This window comes from Apis cerana, linkage group LG6 (assembly GCF_029169275.1).
Source record: "Apis cerana isolate GH-2021 linkage group LG6, AcerK_1.0, whole genome shotgun sequence".
NCBI lineage: Eukaryota > Metazoa > Arthropoda > Insecta > Hymenoptera > Apidae > Apis > Apis cerana.
In genome coordinates, this window is record NC_083857.1 from 15,575,033 (window position 1) to 15,593,994 (window position 18,962).

Consider the following 18,962-nt stretch of genomic DNA (forward strand, 5'->3'; position numbering starts at 1 on the left):
TTCGATAAACAAAAACAAAAAATAATATTAATTTTGAATGTACAAATAAAAATGTTATTTAATTCTAATTTAATTCAAGCATATTTCGTCTGTAATTATAGATTATATTACATCAGAGTAGCGTTAGAAAATACGATAAAAGTTTCGAAAAAAAGTTCGAAACGTTTCCATTAATAGCACAATGTTGTTTCGTCAACAAAAGCAACGTCATAAATAAATATTCATATAATTTTAAATTCATTATCGTGAAAACAATTTGTCATTCATCTCTGCAGGATACCAAAATCACTAAATATGTAATTTAACCTAAACAGATTCGTAAAAAGTATCGCATTAATACTATCAGAAATTAAAAAGATTTGTATCAATTTAGAACGATCGTATTCTTTTGTACATCTTTGCTATCTTTGAAATCGGAACATGCAAATTAATTCGATCTTCTGCGGTTCGTAACGCTATCCGGATTCGCTGTTTCGTAATGATCTTTATGTAACTACTTTGTAATCTGTGGTGAGAATTTAGTAGCACGAATAAACTTTTCTCTAAAACGCAAATATATTTTTGCGACTGGTTGTATAAAAAGGAAAACAAAGGATAAATCGAGACGACACCGTGGGGTTAAATCGTAAAATGTATACATATACTCCGTCTGGGTACATAAGCCATTTTCTGTACGGTAATAAAGAAAAAAATCATCTTACGTATCTCAAGATAAAACTAATCCAATGACTAAACATAATCTTCGTGATCGTTTTCTCTTAGGGGAAAGTTCCCTACGATAAATCATAATCTACATAAATATTTTCGAAATGATCGAATATAATGTATAAACATGAATAATATCGAATATTCAAATCTAAAATAAAAATTTTAAAATATATAAATACACAAAACATAAACATAAACGCATAAGATGCTCAACTTTAATACTATAATAGTAGTATTCAAGTTAATCAATTTTAATCTTTTAAAAAATTCTTCAAAATAAAATGTCGCGAATAAAAGATAAATGAAACTTTCAATTTCAATAAGATTATTAAAAAAATAAAAAAAAAGAAACACTCACCAAGATGAACCGCCAAATTGTATCTTTCGAGGGCTTGACCCAAGTGTCCCTCTTTCATCAGAATATCACCCTCGTGTCTAGCTCTGCTGGCCTCTGCTTCTCGCGGCCACCACTTTTCCACCAGTCTCTGCACTAGCACATTCGTCTCACTCACAGTGACGATTTTTTGCCCGCACACGCGACAGCTTTTGCCCGGCTCCACGCAATTTTTGCAATATGTATGGCCGCAGTTCGATGTCACTGGTTGGCACAGGGTTCCCTCGCACAAGGGACACGCGAAAGACGTTTCGATTTTTCTTCGAAAATTAATGGTTGTAGTCGCAGCCCCAGACAATTCATCCAACAAAGCGTTCGCCAGATGTTTCAATCGCTCTGGTGCCACAGATCCTACCGCTAAACATTTCGAGTAAACACCAATGGACTCTCTGATACGTCCACATTTGGCCAAGGAATCTCCATAGCCAACGAGCACCTCAAAACTCGGTGCTTGCTGCTTCAAACTACGTTCGTACATTTCTACAGCTAAGCGATAATTGCGCGAAGCGAAAGCTTCTTTTGCCAACTCAGTCATATTCAATGATCGTATATTGAAATGCCGAAATCTTTCAAAGCACGTTCGAAATCAGTTTTCGAAGAAACGGCGCGTGTACGTTTATGTTATGAAAGATTACGTATAAGCGTTGATCGCGAGATAAATGGGAACGATCCGCTGGTCGATAATATCGAGAGGATAAATTTAAGAACGATGCACATTTTACTTCATCGGATCACTCCAAAAATCGTGCGATTTTTCTCTCGTTTATATATTTCTTTCTCTTCTTTCTTCAAGATAAAAAACAATTGTATCGATCGGTTGTCTGGAAAACACGTCCTTGTGCAACAAAAATACTTGACACACTGAGAGGCAATGATTATCGGACAAGCTATTTATCAATATCGAACTCGGAAGAGCTACAGTTTGATAAGTCGATTGATTGTTCACACACTTGACAGTTAGCCGGCCACGCGGTAAAAGTATTCACGATACACACCACGCAGAGACAACACTACGTACAGCACGACGACGCACTGACGACTGCTGGCTTGGCTGTCACCGCTCGCTCGGGCCACTGTCAGAAACATAAACCGGACGAGGGGTGGCCAACAGCAGTGGTGGTGGTGGTGGCGTCGGTGCAATCGTGGTGGTACCAAACGATAGCGACAACAGCGCCGCGTGGCGGTACATACACCTTCGACTCTTCACTGCCTCTACCTCACCAACTGTTTCGTGATACCACCACGAACTGTACTATATCACGGGTCTACGTTCTACGTAGGCGTCGCGTCGAGCCACACCCCCTACTACGGAATATCATCCTGCCACCACGAAGATCCCCCTTGATCCGTTCAGCTTAACCCTTGCCCTCTTCTTAACCTTATCAGGATGCCTCTGCTTTTTTATATTTCGATCGACCGAGCAATGCATCATTCGAAGTATAGCAGTGTGGACGAATTCATTATTTCTCAGTAAATTCGTTACTTTATTTCAAAATAATTCTTTTTATTTCTTCGAATTGAATCTCACTTCAACACGTATCCGAATAAAGATCGAAAAATCTTTTTTGAATATTCTTTATTGTGATGTATCATCGAAATATTGTTCATCGTTGCATGGAAATATCAACAGGCTCTTTCGAAGCATGTCTTCATAGTATACGAATGTATCGAACGGCGTCCTGTTTCTTAGCTACCCGCGCTTCACCAACGAACCTAAAAGTCGTTGAAGTAGAAACCTTCTTAAATGAACGAACGTGACACGAACTTTCGATGCAGATTATATGGTAAAACAGATTGTGATTCGACGAGGGTGACGACACGCAAGGGTAGTGAACCACTTAATCAGGACACTTGTTGTTGCTCGTCCGTTATTTTCGTTTCGGTCATCCGTATCGAGAAATGAATTCGTCAAAGAGACATTCGAAGCAGAAAAACACGACACAGAACACATACGGGATCTTTTCGTTACGGGTAAAGCTGTGGACGAAGCAGCGGGATGCGCGATTGCGGAGCTTACATAAAGAGCGTCGCGTCAGTGCACAAAACGTGGCGGGAGCGAGGCGAGTTTCGATTGGATCAATTATTCCACGGGCGAGCCTCGGCTCTCCGGGCTCTAGGAATCTTACTGAGCATGAGCAGTAACGTTACTTGGTCTACGTCGTGGTATTCCGTTTTACCCGGCACCAAGAGCAGACCTGCGTGCGCTGCTCCCCTCGCTGTGTGATCGTGCGTGAGTCAGTGTGCACCGACCGTTGACTACGCAGACGCGCTATAAACGCACTGCTCTCTTCCTTTCTCTTTCTTTCTCATATGCGCGCGCGTTCGTGACCACGTTTGCGCGATGCAACCGAAACACTCGAAACGATTCGGTTCGCGCGCGTATGTATTATATTTATATAATATAATTGATGACATTCGCGTATTCTTAAAAAAATGATTATTTTGGTTTTATCTCCGATTTGTATAGACGTTACAAAAGAAAATGTGTTGATTTATTCTATAAATACTAATGATGATAATTTTTTTTTATATTTTCAGTGTAATATCTCAAATAATGCTGATGTATAAAAAAATAAAAAATAAAAAAAAAATAAAACAAAATATCATTAGTAATGATATCGAAATATACGGAAGAAAATATCAACTAATTATTATCGTTGTACTAATATATACATATATATATATATATATAATCAACATATTAGCCACGTGTAGTTAATATTTTTAATTATGAACTAAGCTTAAGCCATTTTTATAATCTATTTGTCATGGACATGTCAATCAATAAGTTTAATTTTTTGAAATTTTCAGATTTCAAAACCATAAAAATAACAGAAAGTCGTATTAAAATTCACATTAACCTGAAGAGAAAAATAGAAAAATATCGTAACACGTCAGTCAGATGGATTAAAATTTTTTTTATAGCAAAAGAACGCAAATATTTATGCCGATATTTAAGAATATCAACGCAATTGCGTGTAATACACGGTTATCCTTGTCACGATAAATACCTATTTATTAGATGATAAATCTTCTTATTAATTTCTACACGTCGTCATTATATGATCGACGTATAAATGGATTTTCACGTTAATTATCGTCTCCTTTGTGGATAACCAGTTTCATTTATTTCACGTTTCACTTTCGACGAAGTAGCGGTGTCATGTTCGGTTCGTTGTACGAGAAATATTTCATTGTCAACGATCGTCAATCGTGCTGAATTCTATTTACTTAGCTCGTTCAGCCTGCCACCTGATGTTTCGAAACAAAAGCAGCTGACCCCATCATTGGACGGAATAATTCGCAAGCATAGTATCTACCGCCGGTGTGTGTCGTTTACAATTACATAACATTGTTTTCGTTTCGTTAAAATTTCGTGGTAAATGACATTAAAATCAACGGAATATGCTAGCAAACAAATATCGATAATTATCTAATACAAATGATATGAAATATTTTGTACACGGTCGTGGAAATCAATGTGATCTTCTAATCGTCGGATTTCAAAATTTCAAGAGGATTTCGGATTGTCTTAATAATAATATGTCGAAAAAATTTTTTTGATAAATAAATAAACGCGTGATTCTTATCTATACGTATAATCGAAGGTTACGAATTAGATTACGAACATCTCGATTTATCTAGAATTTTTGAAACTCTTTAATTCATCTATATCAGTCGATAAACACGAACATCACGAACATTTACCATAGTTGTCATTAGATATTAATATGCAAAGAAATATTTTTCAATAAAAAATTTACGTAACGTGGATTAATTTCAAAGTAGAATCTCTGCAATCATCTTCTACGCTCGTAAAAAACATAGTCTCAACGAGATGAAACCTTTTACCTCTGTTTGCAATACAACAGCAATTACGCTTAATGAAACCTGGTCTCCTACGTTACCCACTTTTTCTCGTAAACACTGCGACACGAACACAGAGAAACTCTCAATTTTCTGCAGTAAAAATTCACAACTATAGTTTAGTAACCCTAATTGACTCCATTTCCTCGCACCATTTTTTTTTTTTTTTTACAGAAAAAAATGCGAATACGTCATCAGCTAGTTTCGTCACGTTCGCGAAGCAGAATCATATCAAATATATCGTGAATAAAGCTCGATTATTTTCTTAAACAAAAAAATACTGCGATTTGAAAAATATTAATCACTCACATACGTATAGAATCTATTATTAGTTACATTCATTAATGATAAATAGAATTCTATCATTTATCATACATTCATATTAAGTTAACAATCCGAACGATAAATAAATATGTGTCAATGGATGTTGAGTAAAAATCAATGCAGTTTTTAAGATAAATATTTATTTACATATGTGTGATATCTAATATGTATTATATATTTTTATATTGTATTATAAAAATAAATTCGATATCATTTTCAATTTCATATGCTTATAATAATATCATACAGTTCAATATCAAATTATATCATTTTGAAGATAAGCTCTATGTTTAATATAAAAATTAAAATTAAAATTTACATATATTTAATTCAAAAACGGAATTTCAATTTCAACATTTAATCTAAAAATTATAGAAAATTCGACATTTCGAAGTATATTATTTAAAACTCTTTGTAATAATAAAAATTCTTGTTATCTCTTTATCTATCAATTTCATCATTTCCGCGCACAACTTCACAATTCTTGACCGGCAAGGTTGTTTTGATAAACGAGATCGTAGATTTATATTCGTGTTCGATTTAATAATCGAAAAGTCTGCGGAAAAATTCGAAAAACGGAACACTTAATCTCCGCTTGCATATACGCATTTATCTGGTGGCTTACGTAAGGTATTTGTGTCGTACGAAGAGTCACCTTTGCCGATCGCAAAACAAATTGTTAATCATCGAAATACGGCGTATCTTGGCGTTACGTAAATGGTTTACGCACGGCAGACACCCGCGTACATATAACGGAGACGCCACGTGGCCACTTCTTTTGGCGGTATTCAAGAAGGACAAAAAATATGCCTCGAGACGATCGAGAAAATACACGCGAATACTGTTAGAAATCTTAGACCACGCTTGAAACGCTAGCCACGCGATCTACGATTACGTCACGTTGTCTGCACCGTCACTTGCTTTCGCGCATTGCGATCGTTTCATGACGTGAAGTTTCGTGAAAATGGTATAATGGAATAAGAAGAAAGAACGAATAGATTACTAAATTTCTTGCGATTACGACGAAAGAAATTATTGTGTTGAAATTTTGAAAGGTATACTGTATATTTACCGATTTATTAATCCTGAAATATAACAAATTAACGTGAAATATTTAATATTTAACGTAAAATTTCAAAAATTCGCGAAGCGTCATATTTTCGCATTTTTCTCGAAAAACATTTTATTTTTCTGATTAAATTAATTTTATTCCAAGAAAACTTATCAAAAACGTTATCAATCAAAAAGCTTACATGGGCGAAATTGCATTTCATATTACCGAACGTTCGCTTCTTCTTAACAATTGATATATTAAAAATAAATATATTCGGAAATATTAATAAAAACAAGATAAAAATCGTATTAAATTTCGCTTATAAATCTTACTATTCATTAAAAAGTCATTCTATTTAATCTCTTAGAAAAAAAAAAAATAATCGTGATAATAAAAAGATCCCGCAAAAAAATAGAGCACGAAAGGTTCAATTCCTCTTCAAAGCGTCTAATTATTCTTGGCTAAAAAGCTTAACCGCTGTAACCATTAAATTCTCTCCCCTTCCCATTCTCTCCCCACCTCATCATAATGAACCGAGCTACTCGTCGCGCCTCCTTTCTCTCGAGTTTTAATCTCGAACGGACAGAAATAACGGATATAATATATTGCGGTATCAATATTTGTTTAATTAGATTTCCTTGAGCGAGCATTTCCACGCTTTTTTCTTCAGATAACTGATCCTCTGACATAATCATGCCACGAAACTTTCGATCAGCATCATTTCATGATCCATCGACGAGATTTCACAATTGAGCCTCATTTGCGGCGTATTTACAAGCGTCGATTTGCTCGCGATTTATGGAATAGTCGCGTTAGTTAACCAGATTCGTGGATATTTCGCAGTGAATGAGAGAATGTCCGTCCAACTGATGGACTTTCGGAGAGGCGAGATTGCAACACTTGGCAAAAATGTGGCTAGAAGTCGCCTCGCTGGACGGCTATGTTTGGAACTGTTACATAAAGTCTCCTCCGCCGACCGATCTATCATGAGGAGACCTTATTAGATCAAGCATGGAAAGCCATCCGCCTGTAAAATCGTTGCCAGCTAGATAAACTTCGCGATTGTTGAATCAATATCGCGATTTTGCGTAACTCATACTAATAATTATACGGATGTTGTTCTATTTCGTTCGATAAATGATACAAATGTATTATACAGGTATATTAAAAAAAATAATAATAAATATGCACAAGCAAACAAAGACTGGTTTTGAGGTTAAGTTCAAGTAATTAATATTAGCTTTAAGACTGGTTTAACTTCTTTCTCCTTTACATTTCCTTCTCTGCATATTGATTCTAAATATACACTTTTTAAAATCCTTGTAATCAAGTTGCATTTGCATGTCCTTCATTTGAAATTTAAAATAAGTTTTCCCACTGAAGTTTCATAACAGCGATTTATCTTTTAAAAATATATTTTTAAGACATTTTTAAAACACTTGTAGGATGTTTTCTTGTTATTTGATATTCGACTCGAAACATAACTATCAAACATTCGTAAACATTCATTTCTATCACGGATTTTCATTCCCGATTCATTTCCAAGTGAGATTGTTTTAACGAGAGATTTTGATACAAAAATGGAACACGATTCGAAAAAGGTTATATCGCGTTGTACAATCCAAATTTTTTACATCAAAAGAACCTATGCTATTTCAGAGATCAACGGACGATCGTGTTATCGAGCAGATGCTACAACAACGATTCTAAGTCGGGAAATCCTAATGACGCGGCAAGTTCAACGACTACATAACACTATTTATCATCGCGTGACGTATAACCAACTGTCTCCGCAGCACGAGGAAAAGCGCCATGCGGCTTGACGCCGCCGGGAGAGGGCATTGTTGATCGTGTCTCACGTCGATGCTTAAAAATAAGAACGCGGTAAATACTGGTGAGCCTTTATGTAATGAATGAGCGTGAATTAACAGAGCAACACGAGATCGAGCGTGGCGTCGTCCCACGTTAAATGTATATGGTTTTCAACTGTGATCGAGTCAACGACGCAACGTAGTTTTATTCTCGGAGTGGTAAACAATTCGTTGTACTGGGAACACCGGTGCGCGCGACGGCCCGTAGAATCAACGCGCAGCTTATGTAATATATTTCAGATAGAATTCGCACCTTACATAATTGCGTTGCCATAGACCGACCGTGTAGAGTCGAAAATTTCGCACGCGTTAAAGTCATGACTATCAATCTATCAATATGCATTGATCACTTTTGTTGATGAAGTTAATTCTTCAAATATAATTTTTCATGGAAAGATTAATTTGAATTTTTAATTGACTTTTGAACGTGACATTTGCGGAGGAACAGAAATATCGTAGAACGAACGTCGCGATGACAAAGAAGGAGATATACGTGGGATATGTAAAACGAATAATAAAAATAGGAGAGTGGATGGATGAATTATTGGACGCAAAATATAGCAGAATGAGTAGAACAGTGAAAGATTAAGCAGACCAAAATGTGAATTAATAAAATAACAAATAAAATAGTAGAACGATAAAGCGGAATAATAATATATATTCAACATTTATTCAATAAGAAATTATGATAAATGTTTAAAATTAAAATGTTTAAAATTATATATTGATCGATGAATATTAACATTTCACACTGTACATACTGTAAAAATCAATGAAAAATAATTTTACGTGACACGGAACATGTTTCGAATCGCTTAATTCTAAGAAAAGCTTGTTTCTCGTGAAAATTAACGCAGTTCGATGCTGTGACGTAACAATAGTTACGTAGACGAAACACTTTGGCCGGGAACGTGATATTTCACGAAGCTTTGCACACGTCGAAGTTTCGAACGAATTCAGATGTTATCGTCTTCTCTCTCTCTCTCTCTCTCTCTCTCTCTCTCTCTCTCTCTCTTCGCGTTATAACTAAGGAATAAAAAACGGTCACAAATAAAATTGTATCATGGAAAAATCAGGAATAATAATGTTCGATTTAGCACAATAAGCGAAACCGAGTCACGATCAACTTCGACTTGCGAAAAAGTAGAAAAACCACAAGATTCGAGGCCAAAAGTGTATGTAACTTTCGCTCGCCAAGTAATTAATTATCAAGGATGCGAGTCTGTTTACGAAACAGCCGACTTGTCTAATTATAAATTGCGGTTGGATGATATTTGCGTAGGATCTTATGCGCCTCTAGAATTTTCGGGTTACATATATCAATCTGTGGGAATGCCACAATACAAACCCGAAATCAACGTTTAAAAATAGAGTAATCAAAACCATGGAAGACATTCCATAGTGATCCCTCTATTACGAAACGTTTACTTTCTTTCTTTATTGCGACAAATGTCAACAAAGTATCCACTGTATAGCATGCTACGTTATTGCGTAACAAAGACACGAGCAAAAGATGAAATGTTACAAAACGTTCGCCCAGGGGGAATGATACAAGTGCGAAATTAATTCGAAGAAGGAGGAGAGAAAAAAAAAAAAAAAAAAAAAAGAAAATAACAAAAACATAATGGCGGCCTTTATGCATCGGATTACGATTCGAATCTTTTATCTTATTACAGGGCGAATATTTTTATTATCGCGCGACAAAATAACTATATAAGAAGCGTACGTGGATACCGATTTCGCGAATAATCTCTCTTATATAAGAGAATCGGTTTTTATATTCTTCAGTTCAGCCCCGCCTCTATAAACAATAAAATTATATTTTTCAATGTTAACGAAGATATTGTATACAACCAAGAGTCGTTATTCAAAACGTATCGATTTCTAGAAAAATGATAATAAATAACAATAAATATTCTGGCGACTGGAGGAAACGTGTGGGAAGTCGAATGTTCGTCGACAGAGAGAGAGAGAGAGAGAGAGAGAGAGAGAGAGAGAGAGAGAGAGAGAGAGAGAGAGAGAGAGAGAGAGAGAGAGAGAGAGAGAGAATTTTCGATATCGTTCTCAGAACGCGGTCATGCAATCGATATCGCGTAACGTAGACGAATAGCTACATCGTAAATATCTCGTCTCTCGGTGCTGGTGTAATTATCTGTATTAATTGATTCATCATTATATAATAGGCGGTTACTGTTTACACAGATTTGCTTTATATCGGGCCGAGATACGTATAATTTATCGTATCTCCCTTTCGAAAATGTTTTCATAATAACAAATTCCCATTGTGTTCTATTCTTGGCTAACAATACAAAATGGATCACAATGCGAGCATTTAACTATAACCGCGCAATTTTCATTGGATCGAAAGAAATATCATCGTCACTTCTAAAATTACTTAATCCTAAGCACGTCTCTCCCCTCAAATATCCGAAATAAATATCCGTATGCATACGTTGACAATTATAATTTTATATAACGTTAGTTCGAAAAATAAACACATAATTAGGAAATTAATTCAATTTGCAAATTAAACGAGTTAATTTATGTTAATTACAACAGACTTGTGTATTTAGCGTGTATAATGGTAAGAAAATTATATAAAGGTTTAAGAAAATTATTCAATCAATTTATTTTTTATTTTTTAAAAGAATATTATATTCGGAGATGATATAAGACATCGAAGATATTTACTTTCAAAGTAATGATTGTCAAATAAAATAAAATATTATTAATGCCTCGAATTTTTTGTTTTCATTAAAGAAAAATTCTGTAATAAAAGATTTTTCAACAGATTGTTTTTTTCTTTTCTAATTTAAAAATTTTAATTCAAAAAGAACAAAACCTATACATATATCATGTCTTTAAAAGGATTAATAAATATATCAATGATCTTCGTAATTAACATGAAACGTTTCAAAAAATAATGTTTCCACGAATAAAAAAATTTTATATTATTCACAAACCTAAAAAAGATATAAAATATTATGAATTTATTGTTTAACATCGATTATTAGCCGCTGCGATTATTAGCCGCATCGTGAGTTTTTAACCAACAGTAGTCCTAAACGGTCATCTGTTCAACTAAAAGTGAATAACAAAAAATTATTGATTTATCAAATATTGATTCTGTGCAAACTTCTTTGCGGATATTATCCGGAGGCTATCATGTAAATCTAAGCGAATTGACTTTTACGATTAAAAATTCGTTGACATCACGGGTTAATAATCGACAGTGGCGGCTTATTTGGCAACTGATTGCACAGTAGATGCTTCGAATACCACGGACCGTCGAAGAAATGTTATAAAATTCGCGCTTCCACCGGCGTTAAACACGTGCTAACCGTCGCACGCCGATCGACGGCCTGCTGGCCACGACCACGTGCTCGAGTATGCTTCTCAAGAAACTGTCGTAAACTTTACATAACACGACTTGGCCGCACGCGTGCGCCTCACGCACGTGAGTGAGCCACGTATGTATCCACTTTACTTACACGTAACCAGGGACGCGATGTGTGGCTGGCTGAGAGAAGTCGCCGCCCGCCCGATCTCGAGAGCCCGAGAATCCAACCATGGTTTATGTAACCGGAGATTGTGTTAAACGGAATCCTCTTTCTTCTCTTCGTTTTCCTCCACCGTCGTTGCCGTTGTTTTTCCGCTCGATTCGCATTCCGCCGTCTCCTACAGCCGTTGCCGCGACTCGGATAACTGTAAGAAAGGTGAAACGGAAGAGGGGATAGAAGGAGGAAGGGAATGATCGAGTTTTAGTCTTTACTATTTCGTACAGATGGCAATGGTGGAAAGGAGGCGAGTTAAACAGTAGCGGATGAACGGGAGAAACTTAGACCAGACATTTGGTTTTTGCGTAACGATCCCTCTTCGCGGGGAGCGAGCAGCAATATGATGAAATCGAGTGAGTAAACGTTACTGGGATTAGTCAGACTTTGCGCCGCTGGTTTGGATTGTTGTTTAATTAGTATTCATCGTTCAATATTTGTTAAACGATACGAGAAAAATTATAATAACGATTCTTCCTAATTTTTGAAATAAAAAAAAGATGAAATAATTTTGTCTGCAAATTTACTTGTAAGTTTCCCTCATATAGCCATAGATTTATATGTTTCAAATTTTAAATTAAGAAGTTTTGAAATGTTCAAATATTACATCTAGTGCAAATATACGCAAAAAATAAATATTATTAATTACAATAGATGTTATATTAGTTTGAAGTTTTATTGATTGTGAATAATATCTAAAAGAATTGTATTGGTTCATAATGAAAAATTTATTAATTTTGAACATGAATATATTATCTGTAAACTGTAAACTGTAGGAATAGATGAAAGGAAGCTTGTTGATTAAGTAAAAGTAAAAGTTATATTAATTATAATTACATTGTAAATATTGACTTTGATATTTAAACATTGATTATACTTATCTAATACTTATATACTTGACTTATTTGTCAAGATTTTTAATATCTATACTACTGTTATTAATTATTTTCTCTCTTTTGTATTTATAGTTTGTGTTTTATAATAAAACTTTTTTACTTATCGATTCCGCGAATGTAATATTCTTATCTATTTTTATATATTTATACGCATAAAAATGTCTTATTTTTGAATAACAACAAACGAATAATGGCAACGACCTCGATGAAACAAAAAAACTCTAAGATATCTATTTTTATTTTTTCCTTTTACCCTTTTTTTTATTTTTTTTTATATACAGATATACATCTTCTACATATACTTCTATTATACTGACAGAAAACTAACGAATTCATTTCCTTCTTGAAGGAAATTAATATAAAAATTAATCGATCTAAATTAATTGGTTATCATTTCATTTTATCAATGATTCATTGATAGAGAAACTTATTTTCTTTCGTATCTTTTTTTTATCATTTTTTCCTTTCAATTTTCTTCTTTGTATCAATCTGACCTTTCTATTGCTTATAAGAAAGCTATTGATATCAACCTGCTCGATTCGTTTATATCTCGTATCGCAATCTCGATATCGCTTACACTAGATTCACTGTAACAATGAGAGTATTCATGTTCAAAAGCATTGCAATAACGATCGGTGTAAACTTTATTTCAATATTCACATTGTGATTTTTCATAAAAATCCTTCGAAAAATATTTACTATGTAACTTTCGATCCTTTTTATCGCGCATATTGGTTTCGTAGGTTAAACGCATTATTTATGTAATACCATACATCGTATTGTGAGTGTTACGTAACAAAGAAGTTACATAATGTGTTTTCCAAAAGTGAAGAAATAAACTTAGATCACTGTGATTTCAACAAGAGGACGCTTGAACGCTTTGATCTTCACTTCTTTCCTTGCTTTCTTATCCGATGTTCGATTCGCAGAACGATCGCGATTCCCGGTCACGCGTGCCGTTTCTTTCCAGTCGTGTGAACAACGAACTTTAAGTTTTCGTTCCGTTTGAAGTGAGGTTAGTTTATTTTAAGAGATCAAATATTTTATAGAGGACAAAGAATATAGATGTAAATATGAAATGTTCATTACTGTTATTGAATAAATAATTTTAAACGTATATGTAAATTTTTTAATTTAGTTTTTTTTAGTTCTTCTAATAAAATACGTTTCAATTTTATCGTATTATTAAAATTTCATTTATTCTAATTTACTAATAAGTTGTTAATAATTTATAAATAATAGTATATATTATTTATCGTTTGATCGAACATGACTTTTGTATCCATAATTGCGTTTTGGAAAGAAGATTTAGATAATAAATATTTCAAAAATAGAATTATCAATATTTAAATGAGATTATGCAATTATTTTTGCAAAATATTATTAATAAATATTTTATTGATAGATACAATATATTAAATAGATTTTAGAATGTGAAGCTCATTTATTTGTTCTTTATTATTTTTATAATCTTATCATTATTACCTAACCTAACTTTCATTGCTTTTTAGGGAATGCCAATGCTACTTTTATACTGATCTTTCTTTTTTTAAATTCCTTCTATTTCATTAATCTAATTTCATTATTCTATTACAACGAATAAGATAAAAAAATATTAACGCAAAAAATTTAATCTCAAGTTAACCTGTTTTTAACGATCAAAAAGAAATAAAAAAAACTATTTACTTTAACTAAATAAAATTTTCGTCTGAACGAGAGATAAGAAATATTGATAATGATATTATATTGACGTTGAATTGAATTCACATAACGATTGAGAATATTGAAGTTAATTACGTAAAGGACAATCCGCCGGTTTAAGAAATTTTTCTTGCCCGTTATCATTCGTACGTGCATAGATGCACGAGTGAAAACAACACAACGGAGAACGATTATTCGCTTGGATTTGGCGACGTAACGAATAACCTCGGAGTCTTGCACAACAAATAGGTGCCTATACCTATCTTCGTAATAATGCAGTTACGAAAATGGCGCGATTACGTCTCCTTAGGCAACACCGACTCCAGCGTTAACTCTCGGTACCATAATATTACCAACATTTTTTTTTACTCACCTCTATTTAGATTGCCTCGGTACCTGATTTCACAAAATTCAATCAATTTGTATCGCCGTTTTTATGGAATTTCTTCTTCTTTGCATTTTTGAATTTTAATTACAGATTATTTCTCTCTCTTTTTCTCACAATGTTTATTTACGAATTAGCACTATTTTTTTTATTGAAAAAGATTATTAGTTATTTTAAACATTATAGATTAATAAAATATTTAATTTATTTATGATGTTCTTTAATTTTATCCTTGATTTTATTTTACTTTTTATTATATACCTTCTATTTTATAAAATTTATAATATAAACGCAATATCATTTCAGTATTTAATAAAATATTTATCCAATAAATTTTCTATAATATTTTTTATTTTACTACTGAGATAATAAGTCTATTAAATTATTTGAAAATAATAAAACGTTAACAATTTCCGATTTTAAATATTTTGAAATTTTAAATATATCAATTCTAAAAATTTTTTTCATCAACGATTACGTTATATATGATAAAAGCTTCCTTTCGTGGAATATGCATCTGTTAAAATAACCATACATAGCAGTACAAGTACATGTATAAAATAATATTCCATTTTATCTCGTTTTACTGTATTTTAATTTTTATTACATTTTTCAAAACATTTCTATCTTCATTAGTGCATTTGCAAAATAGTTTCAAAACTATAAACCAATATACATATATATATATATATATATATATTTAGGAACATATTAAGCACTTTCAAAAAGAGATGTAATTAAAAACGAAATCTTCATAGTAAGTGGAACGTAATAGTCAAAATAGTTCTCATAAACGAGAATCAAGAATGAAACAAAAATTCCTAGTATGCGAGATTCATGAATGTACGCGCATGGTATCAAACTGAAGTTGTATCGTTACGACCACTGAACTTTGCGCAACTTCGGTTAGTACATGATACAAGATCGACACGACAGAAACGCTTCCTGCTATCTGTGAATAGAACGCGGAGAATTACCTTCAGTTGCTAGAACTCGACCGCATAGTTCTCGTATTGCACAGGTATATGTAACGTATATCATATATATTACGAACAAACTTCGAAATTTATTTAAATAACAATTTAAAAATAATCATAAAATTTTTACTGGTTTCTACTGGTTTTCAATAATGCATAAGAATCTAGTGGTTTTTAATAATGCATAAGAATTCTTTGTAAAAAAATTCAGAATTTCTAGTAGATTGTTTTGAATTATTCAATGATTTCCCTCGTTATTGTTTACGTTCTGTCTGCGTTGATTTTGATGGAACTTCTCAATGTCTTAACTTTTAATTCTTTATCGTTACCGTCGAGTCATAACAACATTGATGTTCCACGATCGAACAAAACGATAACGATATCGCGGTGGTATCATCCACTGCATTGGAATCACGATCGTGTCTCGTTATCTGCTGTGGGATCCGCTTCATCGAAGTTTGCTTTGGAGGGAGAGTAAGTGTCGCTTGTGTGAACGCTATGCGATGATCTTCATTTTGCTTTTATTCGGTAACGATCACTTTGTTATGTAAGTTGCTTTGGTCCGTGACTAGAAGCACGTTGCTCATGCCTCTTCCACGAATTTTGTAAATCCCGATGTTTTCGCAAAGATTGATCGATAAAAAGAATTCGAAAGAAATTTTATTGCTGTTTAAAATAAAATTTTATTCGAGCATTTCGTAATAAAATTCAAAATAAAATTTATTCAACTATCTATCTGCTCTATTTTAAAAACTAAATCGCTCTTTACATTGATGTAAAGTTGCACGGTTGATCAATCAAGAAAATACGCTATCTTGTGCAATTTAGTTGCAATTCTTCGAAAAACGGTTAGAACCATTAATCGTAAAACCCTTTGCGATCGTGCACGCTTATACAACGATCGACGCTGATACCAGCGCTCCGCTACGACTCTTACGTAACCAGTCGTTTAATGTTTGAACAAATTGTACGATGTAGATTAAACATGGTTCATTAGATGGCATTCGCGAACAGCTGACCTGTTTGGAAACGGTGCAGAGAATTCATGAGATCGGTACCTTTATAGAAATTAAGAATGACAGCGGATCGGGATTTGATTTATTGCGGTTTGGCGATCTGCCTTCGCGAGATCGGTATAATCTTATGATACGGTATAATCTAACGATCAATACGAAGTATTTAAATCACGTTTTTGTCGGTTTTTTGTGCCAATATAGTTAAAAAGAAGTCATGGCGGATATCATGATTAATCGTTTCGTTGAATCCGTTATGAAATAAATAAAGCATGAGATATAAGAATCGTACTAAACATTATATGCGTGTTGACGACGACATTAAATGTTATGTACATATATAATCTAGCTTTGCATCCATTTCTTTAAGAAGCAAATTGATAAGTGGATGATTTAAAAATCAGATGAAGTTTAATATCGTTTGTTCGTGATTTTTAAGTAGTTTTTAAATAACACCAGTTTCACAACATCGCTATGGATTCCACGTTCGAATTACTCAGCAGGAAAGTTATAATATGATATAATGTAATCGTCATTTCATAATTGCTAGGGATACGTTTTACCAGTTTATATAACTAGGATGAGCGGCGAGCAATCAAAAATCTTGCGTAAGTCATCGCTTGTATCCCATTTGGACATTTATTCGGTCCGATGAATTATCTGGATGCTCGATCGTAATTTTCTATATAACCGTATTGTATACCTGAGAGAGAGAGAGAGAGAGAGAGAGAGAGAGAGAGCGCCCTCATTTCTGATCTGATATTCACCATTTTTAGACGAGTTACGCGGCTTGACCTTGAAATGTAGACGCCAATAAAAATTATATTAATCATATTTAGACGAATTTTCGTATGCAAATAAAATGGAAAGGTCAAAGATATATCGAAATATACCTATAATTGAGAAACATAGTATATTTGAATTACTTTTGAAGTTTTTAAAGAATATATTTTATATAGGTTATATAACGATTTGGAATGTTATCAGAATTTGGAATAAAATATGTAATGCAAAATATATTCGATTTTTTCGATTCGATATATTTTTTTAGTATGCGTAAGAAATGATATATATTTCAAATATGAAAGAAACTTTATGTTGATTTGTATATATAAATATATTAATAAACAAAATATAACATTGTAATATATTTTTCTTTCTAATTTCTTTCTAATTTCTTTTAATTTTATTAAATTGTGAAACTGAAAACTGGACTGAAAAAGTAATCTCTTTTTTTTGTTACGTCAAAACGAAAGAAAAAAAAATTTTCGATTTTTACAAAATTATTATTCATAAATTATATAATGAATATTTCATAAATATTTTTTGAAATTTTTTAATGAAATTTTGATTGTTTTTTAATGAAAGCATTTTGCATTTTCGAAGTAATAAAAATAAAAAATAAATGATAGTACGTGTCATTATTTTTTCTTTTTTTATCATAACAAATATTAAAAATAATATAAAAAAACATTCTCATAGCCAAAGATAAAAAAAAAATTTAAATTAATAAAACTCATCCCGATCAATTTGCTCCATTTTTGAAACAAATATCTTAAATTAAATATCTTAAATTAACGATTACTCGAAATTTCAGATTACTATAGCATAAAAGATCGTTCACCAATTTCTAGTGATAAATTAATAAATTCAGAAGTCACTAGAAATAATGGTCTCTAAAAGTAGATTTACGCAGAAAGGAAACTGGATTGGACGAGAACACTAGCGACGATCATTCGAAAGGAGAGGAATCTACGTGTGACTCGTCGTCTTTTACCGGAAATGAGACATCACGGTCTAATAAAATACAATGTCCGTAGTACACGAGACGGCCAATGATAGCATGCGAGGAGACATTTTAATTAAGGGAAAAGTGCTCTTACCACGCGTTTATTGCCTGCTTCTTCGTCACAAAGCGTAAACGGCGCGTTACTTTGATGAAATACGTACTGCGTTTATACAAGGATACTCGATGTCTGCGTTGAAATATAAGTGTGATTATAGCATATGTATTCATATTAATATCTGATATTTGTACAGTGAATTAGAAATAGATAAAAATCTGATTTTTAAAAATTTTTAATAAATTTTAATTTCTGAAATTCTTAGTAGATAATTATATTAAATAAAAAATAATAAATATTGATTAATTTCATATCTTTACGAAATACACATGAAACAAAAACATGGATTTGATTAGATAGGTTAAGAATTATAA

At 32.9% G+C, this 18,962-nt stretch overlaps 1 protein-coding gene and 1 long non-coding RNA gene across 2 annotated transcripts in view; one reads left to right on the forward strand and one right to left on the reverse strand.

Moving 5' to 3' along the window:
* LOC107999704 (LON peptidase N-terminal domain and RING finger protein 3) overlaps positions 1-3,235 on the reverse strand; it is a 63,194-nt gene extending 59,959 nt beyond the window's left edge. Inside the window, exon 1 of the mRNA XM_017059702.3 lies at positions 1,067-3,235. Within this exon, the coding sequence (XP_016915191.1) occupies positions 1,067-1,637 (571 nt within the window). The 5' untranslated portion in view covers positions 1,638-3,235. The remainder of the gene's footprint in view (positions 1-1,066) is intronic.
* A 1,458-nt stretch (positions 3,236-4,693) lies between these two features.
* LOC133666323 (uncharacterized) lies at positions 4,694-7,549 on the forward strand. The gene is made up of 2 exons (XR_009830352.1): positions 4,694-6,348; positions 7,191-7,549. It is a non-coding gene; the product is annotated as an uncharacterized LOC133666323 (long non-coding RNA).
* Positions 7,550-18,962: the final 11,413 nt, after the last annotated feature.